The 22187-nt window shown below is 35.7% G+C and overlaps 2 protein-coding genes and 1 non-coding gene across 3 annotated transcripts; 2 read left to right on the top strand and 1 right to left on the bottom strand.

Moving 5' to 3' along the window:
- Positions 1–2131: 2131 nt before the first annotated feature.
- Positions 2132–4319, top strand: LOC109169137. The gene is made up of 4 exons (XM_019318013.1): positions 2132–2798; positions 2893–3159; positions 3242–3890; positions 4016–4319. The coding sequence occupies exons 1-4, from the start codon at positions 2132–2134 to the stop codon at positions 4317–4319; spliced, it is 1887 nt and encodes a 628-aa protein (XP_019173558.1).
- A 597-nt stretch (positions 4320–4916) lies between these two features.
- LOC109169158 (ankyrin repeat-containing protein NPR4-like) lies at positions 4917–6777 on the bottom strand. Its single transcript, XM_019318029.1, has 2 exons — positions 6067–6777; positions 4917–5995 (listed from the first exon to the last, which is right to left on the bottom strand). The coding sequence occupies exons 1-2, from the start codon at positions 6679–6681 to the stop codon at positions 5015–5017; spliced, it is 1596 nt and encodes a 531-aa protein (XP_019173574.1). The 5' UTR covers positions 6682–6777; the 3' UTR covers positions 4917–5014.
- Positions 6778–16420: 9643 nt separating this feature from the next.
- TRNAA-AGC lies at positions 16421–16493 on the top strand. The gene has a single exon. It is a non-coding gene; the product is annotated as a tRNA-Ala (tRNA).
- The last annotated feature ends 5694 nt before the right edge of the window (positions 16494–22187 follow it).

Consider the following 22187-nt stretch of genomic DNA (forward strand, 5'->3'; position numbering starts at 1 on the left):
CCATTCATCTAAACTAATTAATGGTCAGAAAAGAGGCTCATGAGCTTATCTGCCAAGGGGGGGGGGTGTGCACCTGATCCAAAATCTATATATATATATATATATATATATATATATATATATATATATATATATATATATATATATATATATATATATATATATATATATATGACACTTTTGACCCTAAGTTGTTTACTTATAGTACATTTTCCTTTTTGTGTTATTTATGTAACCATTTTATCTCCTCAATTGTTTATAAAGTGGTTATTTTTTTCTCTTTCCATTAAATAAATGTTTAGACGGTTAAAAATGATGATAAAAATGATATTTCACTTTTCTTTTTTAATGGAGATGGAGAGGTTCACCGATATTACATATTCCTTTCCCTTTGCTTAAAATTTTTACAGCATTCTCCGATCAACTTCGGATTGTTATATTAGAAGTTATTTGGGGGTTATTGTCAGTCAAAAAAATTTGAATGGAGTTATTTAGAGATACTAGTATTTGTCCCGTGCGATGCACGGAAAATATGTTATAAAAATATACCCTATATGAGGTTTATTCATATATAAAATTTTTGTTATTTAATAATTATTATGTGTGAATTCCTATGATAAAATTATGAACATAAATATATTTATAATTAAAATAATATTTAAGGTGAGTGATTACTACAAATCTTAAACTATATTAAAAATTTAGTACATAGTATTTAATATTACAAATTTTTAAGAATTTAGTAAACTACAATAGTAATTGAATTACAATTTTAGAGTCACCACGGATCAAAATTTTTAGACCTTTGAGATTTCTAACTCTAGATGTAGCAACATACAATTGACTTTAAAGACCAAAATCACAACCTTAGTTCGAACATTGATTTTTTCTTCCAAATACTATCAAATTAAGTGTGTAATCAATAAAAGATGAGAACTAATAATTCGAGAATATAATCTTAATGTTACTAAACCTACTTCACGTCAATTAAGTTGGAGAGTGTTGTTGGATAGTATCCGATGAATCCACGAATAACGCATCTTTGTCTCCGTAGTCCTCAATATGCACATCAACAATCTTAAATATTAGGCCGCCTAGATATGCCATATATTAATTTCAAACTTATGAACTTTGGGGTTGCATGCAATAAAAAGTATATTTTAAATATACTAAGGGTACATTATATATGTATGTAAGGTACTTTCAATATAAAAATAATGTATTTTTAATATATTAAAAATGTATTTGATATTCATGATCCATACAATTATGTGGACCATCGTTCACACAATAATTTGCCAGTAGAAATTGAAATATATATATATATATATATATATATATATATATATATATATATATATATATATATATATATATATATATATATATATATATATATATATACAGGGCCGGATTTTAGGTTGTGCAAGCTGGGCTACCGCACAGGGCCCCCAGTTTTAGAGGGGCCCCAAATTTTAGAGGTCCAATATTTAATATTTACTGAGCTAGTTTAGATATAAAAATTAAAAGTTTTCAATTAAACTTAAAAGGTTCTATGAAGAGATGATAGCAATGTGTATTTATTGTATTTTTACTTGGAGGTTAAAGGTTCGAAACTTGCATATTAAAAATTATGATTTTGGAGGGCCTCAGTTATTTACCAGAACAGGGCCCCAAAAACCTAAAATCCGGCCCTATATATATATATATATATATATATATATATATATATATATATATATATATATATATATATATATATATATATATATATATATATATATAGTGGGCTCCTCTGTCGGATTGAAAGAGATGAATTATTAAAGCAAATATAAGTTACAGGATGAGATCGGCGCTAATGTGCATCCACCATCAAAATGTATACAATGCAATTCCTAAGTAACAAAAATATAATAATGGTGAAAATTCAAAGCTAGAACAAAGTTTATTGACATAAAATGATATAGGCCGGGCGAGAATTGGATCAAATTAAACATGTATGAAAGTTGTTGGAAAATGATGAAGGCCGGCAGGCCATCAATGAATGTAGAGTGGTGTAACCAATCTAGGTCAATCAAGTACCTATTCAAGTATGTCAACAAGGGCAACGACTGAGTTTTATAAGACTACGATGGATGAAGCTGGTAATGAGATTGTGGATGAAATAAACATATACTATGATTGCAGATACATATCTGCATGCGAGGCAGCTTGGAGGTTATTTAGCTTTGAAGTCCAGTACAGAACTCCCCCGGTTGAGCGACTAAGCTTTCACTTGCCTGACTGCCAATCAGTTGTTTTCCAAGACGATGATACGATTGATCAGGTTCTCAATAGAGAGATCGTTAGGCAAAGTATGTTTAATGCATGGTTTGTAGCCAACCAGAATTTCAAAGAAGCGAGCTTACTAACTTACATTGAGATGCCTACCAAATTTGTCTGGGAAAAAGACATCCGTGAATGGCATCCAAGAAAGAAGGGTTTCTCAATTGGTCGAATATTCTATGTACAACCAGCTTCAGGTGAAATATATTATTTGAGGTGTCTATTGAACATAGTCCGTGGTCCAAAAAGTTTCCAAGATATTAGGACAGTTAACGGTGTTGAGTACTTGACCTTTAGAGATGCGTGTTATGCTCATGGATTGCTAGACGATGATAAAGAGTACATTGATGCTATAAATGAAGCAAGCTACTGGTCAACTGCACATTCATTGAGGAAGCTATTTGTTGTTTTACTAACATCCTTCTCAATTATTAGACCTGAAAATGTTTGGAATCAAGTGTGGCTACATTTGTGTGAAGATGCTCAACACTATCAAAGAAGAATATTAAAACAACAAGATAATGTAACTTTTTTATGATACAATAAACTTTTCAATAATTTTCTTAGGTTATAATTATAACTATCTGGATGTTGGTATCGTAACAGATTTGGTCTTAACAGAGCAAGAGAAAAAGAACTTTGCATTGTTGGAATTGGAAAACCTTTTGGGGCAACAAAATAAGTCTTTAAAATACTACCCTCCGATGCCAATACCAACTACTGATAATTCAAGGTTGTTTCAAAATCGTTTAGTTTTTGAAGAGTTATGTTACAATCGGGAACAGTTGAAGGAAGATGCTGAAGTGCTGTGTGCCAAACTAACTGAAGAACAGAGTCTCATTTATGATACTGTTATCCAAGATATTGTAGTCAATAAAGGTGGCTTATTTTTTGGTTTATGGATACGGTGAAACAGGAAAGACTTTCTTGTGGAGAGCGTTGTCAGCTGCAGTCCGATGCAAAGGTCAGATCATTTTAAATGTCGCATCAAGTGGCATAGCTTCTTTGTTGTTACCAGGTGGCCGAACTGCACACTCAAGATTTGCAATACCTATTGCAATAAATGAAGACTCTACCTGTAACATTAAACAAGGTAGCGACTTGGCTGAATTGTTGATAAAGACGCGTTTGATAATTTGGGATGAAGCTCCCATGATGCACAAACATTGCTTTGAAGCGTTAGATAGAACTATGCGAGATTTGTTGCATTTTGTAGACCCTCATAGTGAAATGAAGACGTTTGGTGGTAAAACAGTTGTTTTGGGTGGAGATTTCCGCCAAATTCTTCCAGTAGTTCCAAAAGGTACACGGCAAGATATTGTTTCTTCAGCGATAAATTCATCATATCTATGGGATAGGTTGACTAAAAACCTCAGGCTAAGTTCGGTACCCAACGGTGGAAATCGGCAGGCATTACAAGAATTTGCTAACTGGATTGCTAATGTCGGCGATGGAAAGCTAGGTGGGCGGAATGATGGTTTCGCAGAGGTTGAAATACCAAAGCACATGCTACTGTCATCCGGAGGGGACGATATTAAAACAATTGTGCATAGTATATTTCCTATGTTTGCAAATGGATCGGAAACACTGACCCCGAGCATCTGCTAGGTCGTGCTATATTAGCACCAACGCTCGATGTGGTCAACGCAGTCAATGACTATATGACTGAGTTGCATAATGCCGAAAGCAGGTCATACTATAGTTCAAACGCAGTATGCAAAGCCGATGGCGACAACAGTATATTTGGAGATGTACACACACAGGAATTTCTAAACAGCATTAGGGTTTCAGGTCTACCAAATCATACACTGACTTTGAAAATCGGTTCACCAGTAATGTTAATGAGAAATATTGACCATTCTCTTGGTTTGTGCAATGGAACTCGGTTGATAATCACAAAGCTAGCAGACCATGTTATTGAAGGCGAGATTCTGACTGGTCCTAACAAAGGTACAAAAGTGTTTGAACCCCCGAATGTCAATGTCACCCTCTGATCCAAGATTGCCGTTCAAGTTTCAACGAAGGCAATTTCCATTGATGCATCATATGCAATGACCATAAACAAAAGTCAAGGTCAAACGTTGACTCATGTAGGTTTAATACTAAAGAAACCGATTTTTGTACACGGTCAGTTGTATGTAGCTGCATCTCGGGTTAACAATCCAGACGGTCTCAAAATATTGATAGTAAAAGACTCAAGTTCAACTACTACATCAACCACTAATGTTGTATATCATGAAGTTTTCAATAATTTGTAATTTTGTAAAGTTTTCTTTTTTTTTAGTACCATCACCTTGCAACTATTTGTAATATACCATTTTCAGATGGTTTTTGTTGAATTCCCAAATATATTTCATTTATATGTTATAAATTTTAACCGCATTAATTCACACAATTTGTAACATAACATACACACAATTAATACTTTTTAATTTACATACCGTGCATCGCACGGGTCAATTACTAGTAGTAGTAATAGTAGTAGTAGTAGTTGTAGTAATAATAATAATGATAATAATAATGATAATAATAATAATAACAACAACAACAATAACAATAACAATAACAATAACAATAACAATAATAATAATAATAATAATAATAATAATAATGTTTCTGATCTGATGGATCTCCTGTGAAGCTAGCGAACATAATTGCAGACTCTTGCTCGGCTCAATATAATGCTAAATTAAACTTGATGCTCCATTGAACTTGAAGAATTGTTCTTCTTCTTCTTCTTCTTGGACAACCTTGTTTTGAATATTAATAATGCCTTTGGCAACCATTTTATGAGCTTCACTGTCACCATAATTATATGGCCAACGCCAATAACAGCGGCAAGTGTTGCAAACAAATTGCCCCAGATTCTGGTCAAATTGTAAGCTACCATTATATTATTCCAGGAAGTAATCATTTGCAGGCACATAACATAGCTAACAGCCGCTCCGCCAATTGCCACCCACATTGTGATCATCAACACGTACATAAAGAATTTATGCCATAAGGGTAATCCACTTATGAGTAAGAGTATGACACTGAGAGATGCCAGAAAACTCAACGTGTTGCACATTATGAACACTTCATATGCAAGTGGTTTGTAATAAGACATCACAGATTCTCCTACATAACCTGTCATCGGTTCAGGACTAGGCGCCAGACTCAGATATGGATCCTGATCTACCCATGAAAAATCAAATATCCTTTGTAAAATACTAGCGAAATAACCAGATTCAACCCACATTAGGTTGATATCTTTAGTATCCTGCATTACACTCCCAGGGGGGCTAAGAATGGCCTGAAAAGCCATTGTTGCCAGCAATGAAGCTGCCACCATTAACCCCTCACGCATTTCATGAACCCAACTCTCTCTATTTTTCTTATACATGTACTGCTTTTTTCTTCTTTTTTCTTTTTTATCTTTTTTTATCTCAGATGATTGGCTCTGGAGGCTTTGCACATCACTATTGTTGTCCTCCTCATCATTTATTATATTCTTCTTTGATTGTTTAGCAGCTTCCTTGTCCCTCCTCACAACTAGTGCTTCTCCAATTTCCATCTCTTTCACGTTATTATTTCTAGTCTGAGTTAAGAGAGTGTCCTTAGCTGTTAATCCTTTCACATTTTCAGCCTTCACTTGTATTTTAGGATGTTGGACCAAAAACTTCACAGCCTACAACAATAACATATATGTCAGTGCCAAAACCTCAATTAACCATTTTTCTTGAAATTAAATAAATTTACCTCAAATTGTTTATTTTCCACAGCCAGATGCAAAACTGTGTTACCAAAAGCATCCTTAGAATTCACAAAATCTGCATCGTCTCCTATCTTCTCCACAACAAACTTGAGAGCCTCCAACTGCCCATGCTTAACACACATGTGTAAAATGCTCTCTCCCAACTTCTCACCATCCATCGCCATCACCTCACTTAATAATTCTTCACTACTGCTACAAATTTCATCATGCCCATCACTCATCATCAGCTCCTTCAACACCTCAACTCTCCCTTTCACAGCTGCAAGGTGGAAGGGAGTGAGCCCGTCTCTATCACGAGCCTTACACATCCCGCGATCAGCTAACAGTAAACATCTAACCACGCCTTCGTGCCCCATGGCAGCCGCGAGGTGAAGAGGCGAAGATTGATTGGAATTCAACTCTTTGGGTAGCTGGGGCTTTCTCTTAAGGATTTCATTGGCAAAATCCTGGTATCCCAGCATCGCTGCCACATGCAGTGGTGTGTCGGAGTAAACACCACTAGCCATGCTTCTCTCCAGAACCAGAGGATCTTCATCTAAAAGCCTCTTTAAGCTTTCTACATCTCCTTTTAGTGCAGCTTCAAAAACCATTCTTTCCATTTTTGTTTTCAATTTTTCACAATATGGAGGCTAGCTAGCTAAAACAAGAAATGAAAGCTAAGCTGGACACAACTACTCGTACAAGATGCAATGGTCGTGTGTGGGAGTAAATTAAACACTTGCCATGGGAATATATTTATAGGGCAGGCAATAATGGAAGGTTGGTTTTACTGGGATAATTTTGTTAAGGGAAAATAACACTTTTTCAGCTGATGAATATTTATAACAATTTTTTCTCATAAATTATTCATTTATTTATATTTGTCACCTCAATTATTTTAAAAGTGACAATTTTTTATTCCTTTTAAATATAATTTTCGATTGTTAAAAATAAGAACAAAATAAGTATTTCAATTCATCACTTTCCTTCCCCAAAAAATTACTGCTTATATATGAAAATCTGAATAAATGCAACAAATTAAAGAATACACACTATTTGCAATTTTCCCTTTTTTTATTGGCTAATTATTTGTCAAACCATTATAGTTTAATGAGAAAATGACATTTTTTTTTTCTGAGTTATATGCTTATAGCATTTTTTTTTCCTTTGAATTATTCATGTATCCACATTTACCTCCATGGTACATAAATAACTTGGGGGAAAAAGTGCTATAAGCATATAATTCAAAGGAGAAAATGCCATTTTTTAGGAGCTTAATTTATTTATTTAGACTATACTAGGCGTTAATGGTGCATTATTGGCGTGAAGTTTAAACAGACTTTGAAGGCTTCAGGAAGTTGGTTAAGATAGATGTCTTTCGTTGTTTCAAAACAAACTTGACTTCAAAACAAAACTTGGTCGGTTTATTATTATTATTATTATTATTATTATTATTATTATTATTATTATTATTATTATTATTATTATTATTATTATTATTATTATTATTATTATTATTATTATTATTATGACGCAATGGGAAAAACAAAATCTCGTTGGTCGAATTAATAACTTTTTTCTCCACTATATATATATATATATATATATATATATATATATATATATATATATATATATATATATATATCTTGGAATTTTCTTATCTGGAAATTAAAGTTGAGGCTATATATATGGTGAGGTATACATTAATTATTCCTTCAAATCTGATCTGAGTAGAATAATTAAAGCAAGAAAGAAATACATAAACTTGATTTGAAACCGTAAGCATATGGTATATATTCTTCAATTCTTATCTGAGATGACAACAATTAAAGCAATAAGTAGCATCACTGTCAGAGAGAATTAAAGAATAAGGCACGAATTGAAAGAAAATTAATAACACGTTTTGAAACCAGAATATATATAGGATTAGATCGATGAACAGTGATATTGATGGAAGGTAACAAATCCATTATTTCTTCAATTCAACAACAATCCACACAGAAGTAGTAAACAAAAGGCAATAGCTTCATTCATAACAAATATATATATTTGGAAGAATAACAAATATATATATATATATATATATATATATATATATATATATATATATATATATATATATATATATATATATATATATATTTGCCCCGTGGGGCAAGTTCAGTTGATTTAATCGATCACCTTAAAGTTTTGCTCTAGTCACAGTGTGGAGGTTCAAATCTCACTACCAACTTGAGGGTCATTGTGAGACCTTGACCGAGCAAAGGTAATGAAGACCCCTAGTGTGTAGAATGTACATGCAAGAGGTGAGAACTTGAGACTGACGGGGCGACACACAATTTATCTCAATTAGTATGAGGTGGGTTGAGACCATTTGGTGCAATGTATTGTAGTATGGTAGAATTAGAATGATTGCCAATATTGATGTTTGGTTATATACGACTATTTAATGGGAATAAAGATTTTAAAAATACAAAAATTAAAAATTAAGGAAATTACTCCTAATATAATGACATCCAATCACCAATATAAACAAAAAAAAAAAAAAATCAAAACAAAAATCTAAAAACACTAATCCAAACTTAAAAATCATATTACAATCCAATTCAATGAGATGGAATATACCTGTTTTAATTAAGGAATGTGAATTTTAGATGAAAGGGTAATCACATCCCATAGTTATGTGTTTTAAAAAGTTGTCAACTAAATACTAACTATAATTTTGATTTTCTTTCATGATGTGTAAACTCATCAATCAAACACACTCGGAGTCGTACTAGGTTATTGACATTCACAATGGTGACGGTTGATCCAAATGAATTTGATGTGTTTCCAATTAAGCATGACTTGCATTGGATTTTTGCATATTTCCCCATTCACAAACACAGCAACACTAATTGCAATGACTGTAAATATTGCATGCGTTAAATGACACTTAAATATCATTGATGAGAAAAAATAAAATCCATTTTTAGTCTTCGATTATTGTCGCATTGTCACATTTAATCCTACTCTTTTCATTTTTTCATATTACATTCTTGACTTTAATTTAATTGTCACTATTGATCCTCCGTTAAAATTTTCGTTAATCTACCGTTAACAGTAAGGTCAATAATGTAATTGAATCATTTGTCTCAAATATTATAGATCAAAATTCATCTTTTTTTCCCCTTTTGTTACTTGTCAATTCTAATGTATTTGAAATATGAGAAAAAAAATCCTGACACATTATTATGTTAATACAATTAATTCAATTCACAGTTTAATAACAAAACATACATAGCAATAAGATTTGATACACTCTTGCGAGCCAAGATCATAGAATAACAGATTTGATGGAGATTTTGATTCTTTTTAAATTAACACAAAGAGAGTTAAGAGAGAGGAAATATAATAAAAAAGATGAATTTTGATTTGTATTTGAGACAACCTTGCGATCCTTTCTCTAACATTGGGATCTTTGTCATTATGACGTACATCCTTTCCCTAACATTGAATTAGATGAGTTTTCTTCTAAAAAGTTCAACCCCAACCCTAAGGGCCCCACACTCCAACCCGACAGAGTATTTGGGAGGATGTAAATCATGGTGACCTAACTGCACATGAACTACAGAGGCTAGACATTTGTTCACGTACTGCGCACAAAGAGCCCCGGCCCCCTCACTTTGAGAGGTTGCTCCCACATTGAATTAGATCAGTTTGTGTATTTTAAAGTATGACGTACAAGTTGTTAATAGTGAAGATTTATTTATTTATTTAGACAAGTTGTTAAATTATATTATTGACCTTATTATTAACGGTAGATTAACGAAAATTTTAACGGAAGATTAATAGTGACAATCAAATTAAAGTCGGGGATGTAATATGACAAAATTAAAAGAGTATTATTAAATGTGACAATGCCACAATAGTTAATCACTAAAAACGGATTTTACTTGATGAGAAACATGTAAGATTTTCCTGAATAATATATATATATATATATATATATATATATATATATATATATATATATATATATATATATATATATATATATTATTAGAACCTTAATTAAGTGAATTAAGTTGACTAAGTTTATTAAGTAGTTTGATTGAACTAAATAACTATAAGTTGTTATTAAACCCGACTCTATCCTCCTTGTGCTTAATATAAACCTAAATTGATGGGATACATGATATTCATTATATAGCACATTACTGTACTCATACTGAGCAGAAAATACCAGTACACCATCTAGGGTATGGGACAAATATGGGTAACGGTACCGTGGAGAGATAACACAACAACAACATCAACTATGGCTGGAGATCAATGTTACTTCCGCTTCTATATATGAGGTTAGATTATTATTCACTATTGTTAAATTATTTATATCTAACAAAACACTCGTGTACAGTTGAAGGTCATATTCAATTCATCTTTGATGAGATGATCTTCAATTAAATAATAAATAATTAACATGAATACATCGAAATATTAGCCAACAATCATGATATATGGTTTAGCAACTTACCAGCCACCATAGAATCATTATATTGACTGCAACAATCATGATATATATATATAGAGGGTCGCACTCAGGTGTGGCGACCCCTTCTCGTGTGGTCATGTGGCGATTTTCAGAATACACTAATAGTTAAGTAAGATATACACCATCAACTAGAGCCGTCAAAAATGGGTTTTACCCGCCGGGTCGATCCGTCCCGTATCGCCGTAGGTAGGGGACGAGTTCTTCAAATTTTGATCCGCCAGGAGGCGGGCCTTTTTGCCCGTCCCGCCTGGGTCACGGGTCCAGGCAGGGCGGGTCAGGCGGGTCACGGATTTAGCCCGCGACCTGCTAATACATATATATTTTGTATATATATTTAGTGTTTAATACATGTTATTTTGGTTTGTGTAATTGTGTTAGTGTGTTATAACTTATAGGATTATAGATTTATAGGAATACAATACTAGGTAGTGTTACTATGTTAGTGTACTGTACGTCTGTACAATGATTTTTTTTTTAAGGATAATGTACAGTGATTTTTAAAAAAAATAAAATAAAATTTACACATCGAAAAAATTGATTGGCGGGCTAGCCCGCCCCGCTAGCGGGCTTTGGCATGACGGGGCAGGCCGGCCACATTCCAAGCTCGCTAAGAGGCGGGCTTTTTAGCCCGTCCCGCTACGAGGACGGGCTTTGGTGTGTTTTGCCCCGTCCCGCCCCGCGAGACCGTTTCGACGGCTCTACCATCAATATCAGAAAATGCACCACAAAATATGCACACAAATTAGGTACGCATCACCAACAACACACTATTAGGTGTGAGTAAAAACACCATACAGTGTTCGGAAATATACCATTGGGGTTGGTAAGTTATATGGTGTATTTTTTGGGTTTCTTGTGTATTTTTTGGTGTTTTTTTTGCATTTCATTGTGATGTGTTTCCCTTACACTATTGGTGCATGTTGTTAACACTGTTGGTGTATTCTGAAATTCAGCCACACGACCACTTTAACACTTTAACAAACTTGAATGCATTATTCTTTATAGATCTTGAGTGCAATATCAATTATCAACCTAAACACTCTCAAGATCGTCTTAATGCACAATAAAAATTTACAATATTTACTAAAATGTTGTCATATATTTTTTGAAAATTTCAGTTTTGTCTTTCAGATCAACCTAGATAGATGGTCAAATTAGTCTATAGGAGGGGGGTGGGGGTGAATCAGGTGCAAACTCGCGCATAGGTGCAATCCTGTGAACTCTAAAGTGCACCACTAAGAAATAAAGTTAAAAAATTAAAATTAAAATTCTGAAAGTGCACAACTCAAACAGTAAATGTCCAAAGTGGACAGATTCCTTGTGTGCACCGACATTTGACCCTGTCTGTTGAATCATGATTTACATCCTCGAAAATACTCTGTCGGACCAGGGTGTGGGACCCTTAGGGTTGGGGATTCAACCTTTTGGGAGAAGAATAAAATTATATAACAGAAACTTTAAATATGTAAAGTATAATCAATAAATAAAAGTGCAGCACAAACCTTCTAAAAGTGTATACTGTAATTGTTTTAAATGCATGCACAAGTTCACACGTTCTCATTTGATCGATCAGTTTATATATATGTGTGGGGGGTGGGGGGGGGGGGGGGGGGGGTTTACAATTTTATTATTCCAGAGACAAAAATACTTGACTAGACATCAATAATTAAATGTTGGCATAATTTTAAGTAAAGAAAATATAATAACTGGGATATGCATGGATACTGTCAAGATCACTTTACTGTGTAAAAGGAATTAGAAGGTCAATTAATATTGTTTTTGTCAAAAGTTAAGTGATTGAAATCATTGTTTTATACAAATTAAGAGACAAAACAATGTTATTTTTCTTTATTATTATTATTATTATATTATATTATTATTATTATTATTATTATTATGACACGATGGGAAACCGAAATGCAGTTGGTCGAAATTAGGGTGTGTTTGGAAACCTGGAAAATGAGTTCTGGAAATCATTTTCCAAGTTTTCAGTGTTTGGATGTGCCTGGAAAATCAAGTCAACGGAAATCATTTTCCGTTGACTTTGAAAAATAGACTTGTTTTGGAGGAAAATGACTTCCCCTTTTTTTGGGGGGAAGTCATTTTCCAACTTTTACACCAACATCACACCACCACCAACATCATCAACACCATACCACCATCACCACCACTATTGCCGCCGCCACCACCACTATACCCCCGCCACCATCACACCACCACCACAACCACCACCAACACCGCAACCACTACCACCACCACCACCACCACTACCACCACCATCGCCGCCGCCACCACCACCACATACCACCGCCACCACACCACCACCTTCACACCACCGCCGCCGCCACCACCACCGCAACCACTGTCGCCGCCACCACTACCACCATACCACCGCCGCCCCCATCACCATCATACCACCGCAACCACCATCGCCGCCACCACCACCACTACCACCATACCACTACAACCACCGTCGCCGCTACCACCGCCACCACCACCATACCACCACAACCACCATCGCCGCCATCACCACCATACCACCGCCACCACCACCACACCACCTCCACCACACCACCACCTTCACACCACCGCCGCCGCCACCACCACCACCATACCACCGCAACCACCGTCGCCGCCACCACTACCACCATACCACCGCCGCCGCCACCATACCACCGCAACCACCGTCGCCGCCACCACCACCACCATACCACTGCAACCACCGTCGCCGCTACCACCGCCACCACCACCATACCAGCACAACCACCATCGCCGCCACCACTACCACCATACCACCGCCACTGCCATCACCACCATACCACCGCCACCACCACCACACCACCGCCATCACACCGCCGCCAATTATTATTATTATTATTATTATTATTATTATTATTATTATTATTATTATTATTATTATTATTATTATTATTATATAACGAATAACACCACTACCACTACACCACCACCATAATATTTTTGATATATTATTAATTTTTTTTTTGAAAAACTTAGCTATTTTTTATTATATTTAAAATTAATATTATATTATTATATATTATTATACATGTTGTAATATTCTAAATAAAATAATTAAAATGTTTAGTTATACAATTCTACTCATTTTCCAGAAAATGAACCAAACACAGAAAAACAGTTTTCCATAATGCAACCAAACACTGGAAAGAAAAATGTTTTCCGGAAAATGACTCATTTTCCAGAAAACATTTTCCAGAAGTCATTTTCCTGCTTTCCAAACGGACCCTTAATGAATTTTGTTGTCCACCAAATATCTTGGAATTTCCATATCTAGAAATTTCCATATTAATTAAGAATTATTCTAATTCCTATCTGAGACTGAGAGGAGAATAATTAAAGCATCCGGCAATTTATATCCTGCACCACGGCGCGTGTTGCATTGTGCGCCCTGATGCAAAACGACGTCGTTTCAATTTTTTTATTTTTTTATTTTTTTTTTAAAATTTGGCTACCCAGTGTTTGGCAGTTAATTTTCCTTAAAAAAAATCTCATGTTCAAAAATGTACATAATGTTATACTAGAATACACATAATTGTATACATGAATGTACATAATTATATAACAAAATACACATACTCTTTTTTAAAAGTAATACACATAATCTAACATAATACATAATAAACATAAACTTTTAACATAATACACATCAACTCTTAACATAATACACAAAAATTTCCTGATTCGGATGTACATAATTGTATAAAAAAAATGTACATAATTGTATAAAAAATGTACATAATAAAAAATATACATAATTGTATAAACAAATATACATATTCATGTCAACTTCTTACCGCGCCTCCCAAAACGACGTCGTTTTGGGAGGCGCGGAGCGCACAGTGCAGGGTATAACGATTGGCTGACTTCAAATTTATCATGAACCAATTTTGTGAGTGTGACATTATCTCCACGTTTTTCGTGAGAGAAATCAATATGCCGATTACTATGGGGCAAGGCAGCTACTGAGAAACAACGGTCCTGGTTCACCTCCTGATGGCCTGAGAGACATCCTAAAGTATGATATTAAGAACATTGCTACAAGAAGAGTTTATTAATCTTTGGGACCTCCCGGTCCCTCCCGCGCACAAAAAAAAAAAAAACATTTAATAACATGTTTTGAAAGCAGCTGAATACATACAGAGGATTAGATGACAGTGATATTGATGAAAGCTAGGTAACAAATCCATTATTTATTCAATTCATCAACAATCCACACAGAAGTAAACAATATGAAACAATAACTTCAATCATAACAAATTTATTATATATATAGTGCGACTACATCGGGCTTTTTTCTTTTCTAAAATTAAATATTTCAAGAAAGTCAAAACCCTCTAGTTGTTGTTGGAAAACATTCAATAATGAAGGCATGTTGTTTATCATTTATTTATTTCCTTCGTATGCCTGAATTTGTTCTTCTTGTCCGCCAAACCTGTTGAGACCTGGCAATGGTCAAGATCCACTTCCTCATGAATTGCGCAGTTTGTGTGGGGTAAATGAGGTGGTTTGTTGGAGCTTACCACTACATATTATTCCTCCCATAATGAGCAGAGAGAGGCCTTTTTCTCATTGCAGCATCACTCCTCTCATTCTTACTCGGTCTGAGCCAAAGATACAAACCGTGTTTGCCTGTCGAAAGCTTGTCGGTCCTATTACCAAAAATTTTAAGCTTTTAAGGTAGTGTTCGTCGTAACACGGCACGGAGATTAAATTTCGTATTCTGTTCAAACTCATTTACTACCTTCGGCATCCGATCCTCATTTATGTCGTACACAAAGAAGCAGAATATTTTCCCAACAGTTATACCAAAATTGAGCTTGGAGATAGTTAATCACATTATGCCCGGCCAACTTGGAATCATGAAATGCTTTAGTAAGAACTGTTAAATTTTTTTAGCAAAATTAACATTTTATGGTATAAATATATGTAGAGTTCATTCCGGATTTTGATTAGGTCAAAGTAGGTTCAAATTCTTCTAACTGAAATGAAGAAAATTGATATATTGAAATTATATTGATTCCCAATGGCCAAGTAATCTGTCCACTTTGGACATAATCACCACACAACCATTACCGACTAGAGGTGGAAATGAGCCGAGCCGCTCGTCAAAGCTCGGTTCGAGCTCGAACCGAACTCGAGCGGCTCGTTTAGTAACCGAGCTAAGCTCGAATTCAAATATTCTAGGCTAGTGGCTCGTCAAGCTATACTAGTATAAGTTCAGCGGTTCAACTCATACCCACATTAATGGGGGTGTAGCTTACAAACATACTAGTATACCCACATTAATAGGGGTGTAGCTCACATGGTAGAGCCGCCAGCCCCCACATTAATGGTGCTGTAGCTCACATGGTAGAGTCGCCAGCCCCCACATTAATGGTTTTGTAGCTCACATGGTATACCCACATTAATAGGGGTGGTTTTCAATGTGCAACGACGTACCGACCATAGTAACACTCCAATTGACAAACATACTAGTATAAGTTCAGCAGCTCAACTCATACCCACATTAATGGGGGTGTAGCTCACAAACATACTAGTATACCCACATTAATAGGGGTGTAGCTCACATGGTAGAGCCGCCAGCCCCCGGTTCAGCTCATACCCACATTAATGGGGGTGTAGCTCACATGGTAGAGCGCAGGCACGGGGTTTGATTCCCCAGACCTCCAGGTGGTTGGTTTTGTCGACATTAAATCGAATTAATTAAATTTATCTATTTAAAAGTGATTTTGATTCCAATTGACAAACATACTAGTATAATTTCAGCTCATATCTACATTTATGGGGGTGTAGCTCATATGGTAGAGCGCTCGCTTAGCATGCGAGAGGTACTGGGATCGATACCCCGCATCTCCAATCATTCATAATAACCAATGGTTTTCAATGTGTAACGACGTCAAACCTAGACAGACCGACCATAGTAACATAAGTCCACATACACATACTAGTAGCCCCCACATTAATGGGGGTCCACATACACATACTAGTAGCCCCCACATTAATGGGGGTACACATACTAGTAGCCCCCACATTAATGGGGGTGTAGCTCACATGGTAGAGCGCATTCCCCAGACGTGGGGGTGTAGCTCACATGGTAGAGCGCATTCCCCAGACCTCCCGGTGGTTGGTTCTGTCGACATTAAGTCGAATTAATTAAATTTATCTATTTAAAAGTGATTTTGATTTCAATTGACAAACATATTAGTATAATTTCAACTCATACCTACATTTATGGGAGTGTAGCTCATATGGTAGAGCGCTCGCTTCGCATGCGAGAGGCACGGGGTTCGATTCCTCGCACCTCCAGGTGGTTTGTTTATATATATATATATATATATATATGGGAGTGTAACTCTTATTAGTATAATTTCAGCTCATACCTACATTTATGGGAGTGTAGCTCATATGGTAGAGCGCTCGTTTCGTATGTGAGAGGCACGGGGTTCGATTCCTTGCACCTCCAGGTGGTTTGTTCTATATATATATATATATATATATATATATATGGGGTTCTTCAAGTAAGAACCCTTTGTTAGGTATGAACTTAATAACTAATCCAATCCGAATTAACATTTTTATGTGCATCTTAAACATAATTAATTACAAAGGATTATAGTGTAATTTTGTTTAATTACCAATTGTTATAATAATAATAATAATAATAATAATAATAATAATAATATTATTATTATTATTATAACACCAATTAAAATCAAATATTATATTTGGATTCTTTTCAAGATTTTAAGATGACAAGATAGGGAAGGACTCCAATTGTTTTGTGACTCTGCATCCGTGTGATTTCCAACAACGAAGGACATCTGCCGTTCGTCTGACTTCCGAGATAGACGCTGACCACCAATCATCGACAACTGCTGGTGAAGGACGGAAAGAGGCGATAGTGAATTTAACACTAATATTTGACCCCTTATACATGTGCGAACTTCTAGTGGGAATAAAATTCGATACATGCATTTGTACTGTAATGTGGAAGCCAAGAATTGGTTGAAAAGTGATGTTGTGTTGTGTTGTCACTCTAAGTTAGTAGGGGATATTGATCCCACAGTTGTCTGTACAGTAACCTACCATAATTTTATGTTTTTGGAATATTTGAAAACTGGCCTATACGTGACGGAACACACTAAATAACCCAAGTGCACAATATTGTCTTTACTATGAATTCGATTCTCGAGAATTCTTTAGTTACCTATACAGCACAAACAACACAATCTAAGTGCACATCGCAATGTTAATCGTCTTTTCATACACACTAATAATTCTGCATATAATGGCACACAGTGCGCCACCAAAGTACACAAGCGCTCCTGCCACATCCACCTAGTTCATACGGGGTAATGAGTGTGCCGCACATGCTACAAGACCCTGCAGTGTACATTCACACATCCCATTCTCTGTAGTCGTGAATTTCGTGTGTGCATTTACGGGGTAATGAATGTGCCACAATGGCCACGGAAGCCCTGAGCTCATGCACCTCGATCGGTCCTAATATTTTTAGAGCCTAAAAACTCTTCTTTAGTGGTTATTTGAGAGCTTCAAAACTCTCATTTTGGTATCCATTTCTCCTAGACGCTATTATGGGCATTTTGAAAATATGACAAGTTTGGTTAATTGATTACGAAATGCTTTTCTCATGTGGTGTGCGCTTTCGTGAAAATGGTTGTGCCATAACGTACAGACTGATAACGGTTGGAAAGATGAAACTGAAGTTAGTGTGCCCCTAAGTTATATTGTGTGTGCCAACTTTGCAGTGGTACTTACTAATTTTAGCCTCAAAAACTAGGATTAGGTGATGCACTATGGTGAGCACTTAGGTTTCTTGTGTGTGCCATACTGGGCGTGCTAAGTTTCTGCACGAAAAGGCATACAAGAAGTTGGTGTGCATGTGCGTTACACCATGTGTGCCATAATGTGTAGTATTAGTTGGACCATGTTCTCGCATGCTCTTACGTTGATCTGGGTGTGCCATAATGTGTAGAGTTATTTTGGTCTTGTACTGACGTGCACTTATGTTGATCGTTGTGTGCCATAATATAAATTGTAATGGATTGAATAAACGAAAACCATGATGATGTTATACACTTCTTTGTGCACTTGCATAAGAATGACGTAGCCATAACGTAGAATATGAGTGTGCCATAACATATGGAAAGAGCAACACTTATGTGGATCTGTGTGTGCCATAATGTGTAGAACTATTTTTACCTTGAACTGTTGTGCACTTCTATTGATCTATGTGTGCCATTATGTGCACAAATTCAAATAGATTGAATACACGCAAACCATGATGATGTTTTACACTTCTATGTGCACTTGGGTCAAAATGATGGTGCCATAATGTAGAATATGAGAGTGCCATAATGTACGCAAGGAGAGTTTGGATGAATAAACAAAAAAACAAATTAAAAGTGTAAATCAACCAAGGATTAGCTATCGAATATCATAATCAGAATACATAAATTTACCCAATTGAACTAAAGTAAAGTACTAATCAACTAGCTCCAAATGAGCACACGTAGCTACGAATGATCTTGAAATGAGCATATGTAGCCAACATTGTTAATCCGCCTCATGGTATTCAACTGCGCTACGGATGTTCTTGGCTACGTCATGCTAGAGGCTTCAGCTCCTACGCCAGCATGGCCACCATCCGTAGCTTGCATCCCTGATTGCTCACCAACCACAACATGAGCTGCTCCCCTGAACAGTACATTACACCAATAACTCAAAATAAGCAAACAGAGACCAAATGCGAAGATAGAAAAAATGATCAAAACTAAACACAGTCATATATCCAGAGTTCACACAGCAATTGTGCACATTATGGCACACACAACGTAACCCATATGCACACCACTTGTTTTACGCCTATTCATAGACACAATAACTGTGCAAATAATGGCACACACAGTGTTACCCAAGTGCACACCATATACTTACACATCAAGCAGGTACCATTCTGTTGATCTATGTGTGCCATTATGTGCACAAATTAAAGTAGATGAAGGAGGGAACAATGATTCTATTTCAATTGTTGGTGCTTAATTATTTCCAGCCATAACCAACAGTTAAGAAAATATATAAACTAAAATAACATAGAAAGATTTTAATGGAGCCTCCAAACTAAAATAACATACAAGCTAACTGTGTAGTAGTGTAGTACACACTATGCAGATGAAACAAATGATAGAATTGTATAAATATGTGGCACATAATCAAATGTGGGATACTGGCTAGATATTTTATGTAATCATCCTAGAATATGGATGGTATATCCACCTTATTTTTGTTTTTATTTTTTGTATAGGTGGAGATATTATAAACTGATTCCATTCTGTGAAGCAACAGAATAAAACCAATAGATGTAGCAATATAATAAAACCACCAACAGTGGCCGGCAAACTGAAAAGAGGAACAAAAGAAAATTAAAAATACATAAAAAAAAATATGATAGAAATACGGTGGCTTCCAAATGTTCTCATCAGATGACAACATAAAAAAACACAAGAAATACCTAAAACAAGCCAGAATCTCCAAAAAAAAAAAAAAAAAAAAACCATAGCCACCGTCGACGAACACAAGCGTAAACCCACACAGCCCCACACCCTATACAACTACACAACCACACCCCATAATAGACGACTACCAAAATCAGAACAAAAAAAAAAAAAAAACAACAACAACAACACAAAAAATACTGCAACCAGTGCAAAAACGCAGAAAAACAAAAAAACCCTACCCCGAACGGACGCCCTTGCCGCCGGACGAGAGCGCTTCGAACTCCGACCACCAACTATGGTCATCTCCCTGAGAACTTGAAGCAGCAAAATGGGAGATAGGACATCAGAAACAGCGTGCAGCAGTTGACAATGCGAAGGAGTCCAAGTGAGTTCGAAATTAGCGACTGAGAGAGAGGAAAAACCGAGTATTACGCGGATGCACCCTTTCATCTGCTGTTGCAAAGCCAAATCTACCCCAAATTGCCTTTAATAAAATCCTCTAGCGTAAAATAACATATTAAAACTACATAAAATATGGACCATTGATTTATCTTGATAAAAGGCTAAGATTAGTTCCTAGGTTCCTACCCAAAGATGGGTTCCTATATATATATATATATATATATATATATATATATATATATATATATATATATATATATATATATATATATATATATATATATATATATATATATATATATATATATATATATATATATATATATATATATATATATATATATATATACTATGAATGAGATTGCGGTCGGGGATGTAGCTCAAATGGTAAAGCGCTCGCTTAGCTTGCGAGAGGTACGGGGATCAATACCCCGCATCTCCAATCATTCATAACCAATGGTTTTCAATGTGTAACGACGTCAAACCTAGTTAGACCGACAATAGTAATACTCAAATTGACAAACATACTAGCCAGCCCCCTGTGACCTCCATGTGGTTGGTTTAATCGAATTAATTCAATTTATCTATTTAAAAGTGATTTTGATTCCAATTGGCAAACATACTAGTATTATTTAAGCTCAAACCTATATCTATGGGGGTGTAGCTCATATGGTAGAGTGCTAGCTTCACATGCGAGACGCACGGGGTTTGATTGCCTGCACCTCCAATCGGGTTCATAACCAATCAATGTGCAACGACGTCAAACCTAGTCAGATCGACCATAGTCACTCCATTTGACAAACATACTAGTTTAAGTTTAGCGGTTCAGCTCATACCCACATTAATGGGGGGGGGGGGGGGGTAGCCCACAAACATACTAGTATACCCACATTAATAAGGGTTGTTTTCAATGTGCAACGACGTAGACCATAGTAACACTCCAATTGACAAACATACTAGTATAAGTTCAGCGCTTCAACTCATACCCACATTAATGGGGGTGTAGATTACAAACATACTAGTATACCCACATTAATAGGGGTGTAGCTCACAAGGTAGAGCCGCCAGCCCCCACATTAATGGGGCTATAGCTCACATGGTATACCCACATTAATAGGGGTGGTTTTCAATTTGCAACGACATACCGACCATAGTAACCCTCCAATTGACAAACATACTAGTATAGGTTTAGCGGTTCAACTCATACCCACATTAATGGGGGTGTAGCTCACAAACATACTAGTATACCCACATTAATAGGGGTGTAGCTCACATGGTATATCTTCCAGCCCCCACATGGTAGAGCCGCCAGCCCCCACATTAATGCGGGTGTAGCTAACATGGTAGAGCGCAGACACGGGGTTTGATTCCCCAGACCTCCAGGTGGTTGATTTTGTCGACATTAAATCGAATTAATTAAATTTATCTATTTAAAAGTGATTTTGATTCCAATTGAAAAACATACTAGTATAATTTCAGCTCAAACTTACATTTATGGGGGTGTAGCTCATATAGTAAAGTGCTCGCTTCGCATGTGGGAGGCACGGGGTTCGATTCCTCACACCTCCATGTGTGATGTTATATATATATATATATATATATATATATATATATATATATATATATATAT

This window comes from Ipomoea nil, unplaced genomic scaffold (assembly GCF_001879475.1).
Source record: "Ipomoea nil cultivar Tokyo-kokei standard unplaced genomic scaffold, Asagao_1.1 scaffold3251, whole genome shotgun sequence".
NCBI classification, from domain to species: Eukaryota; Viridiplantae; Streptophyta; class Magnoliopsida; order Solanales; family Convolvulaceae; genus Ipomoea; species Ipomoea nil.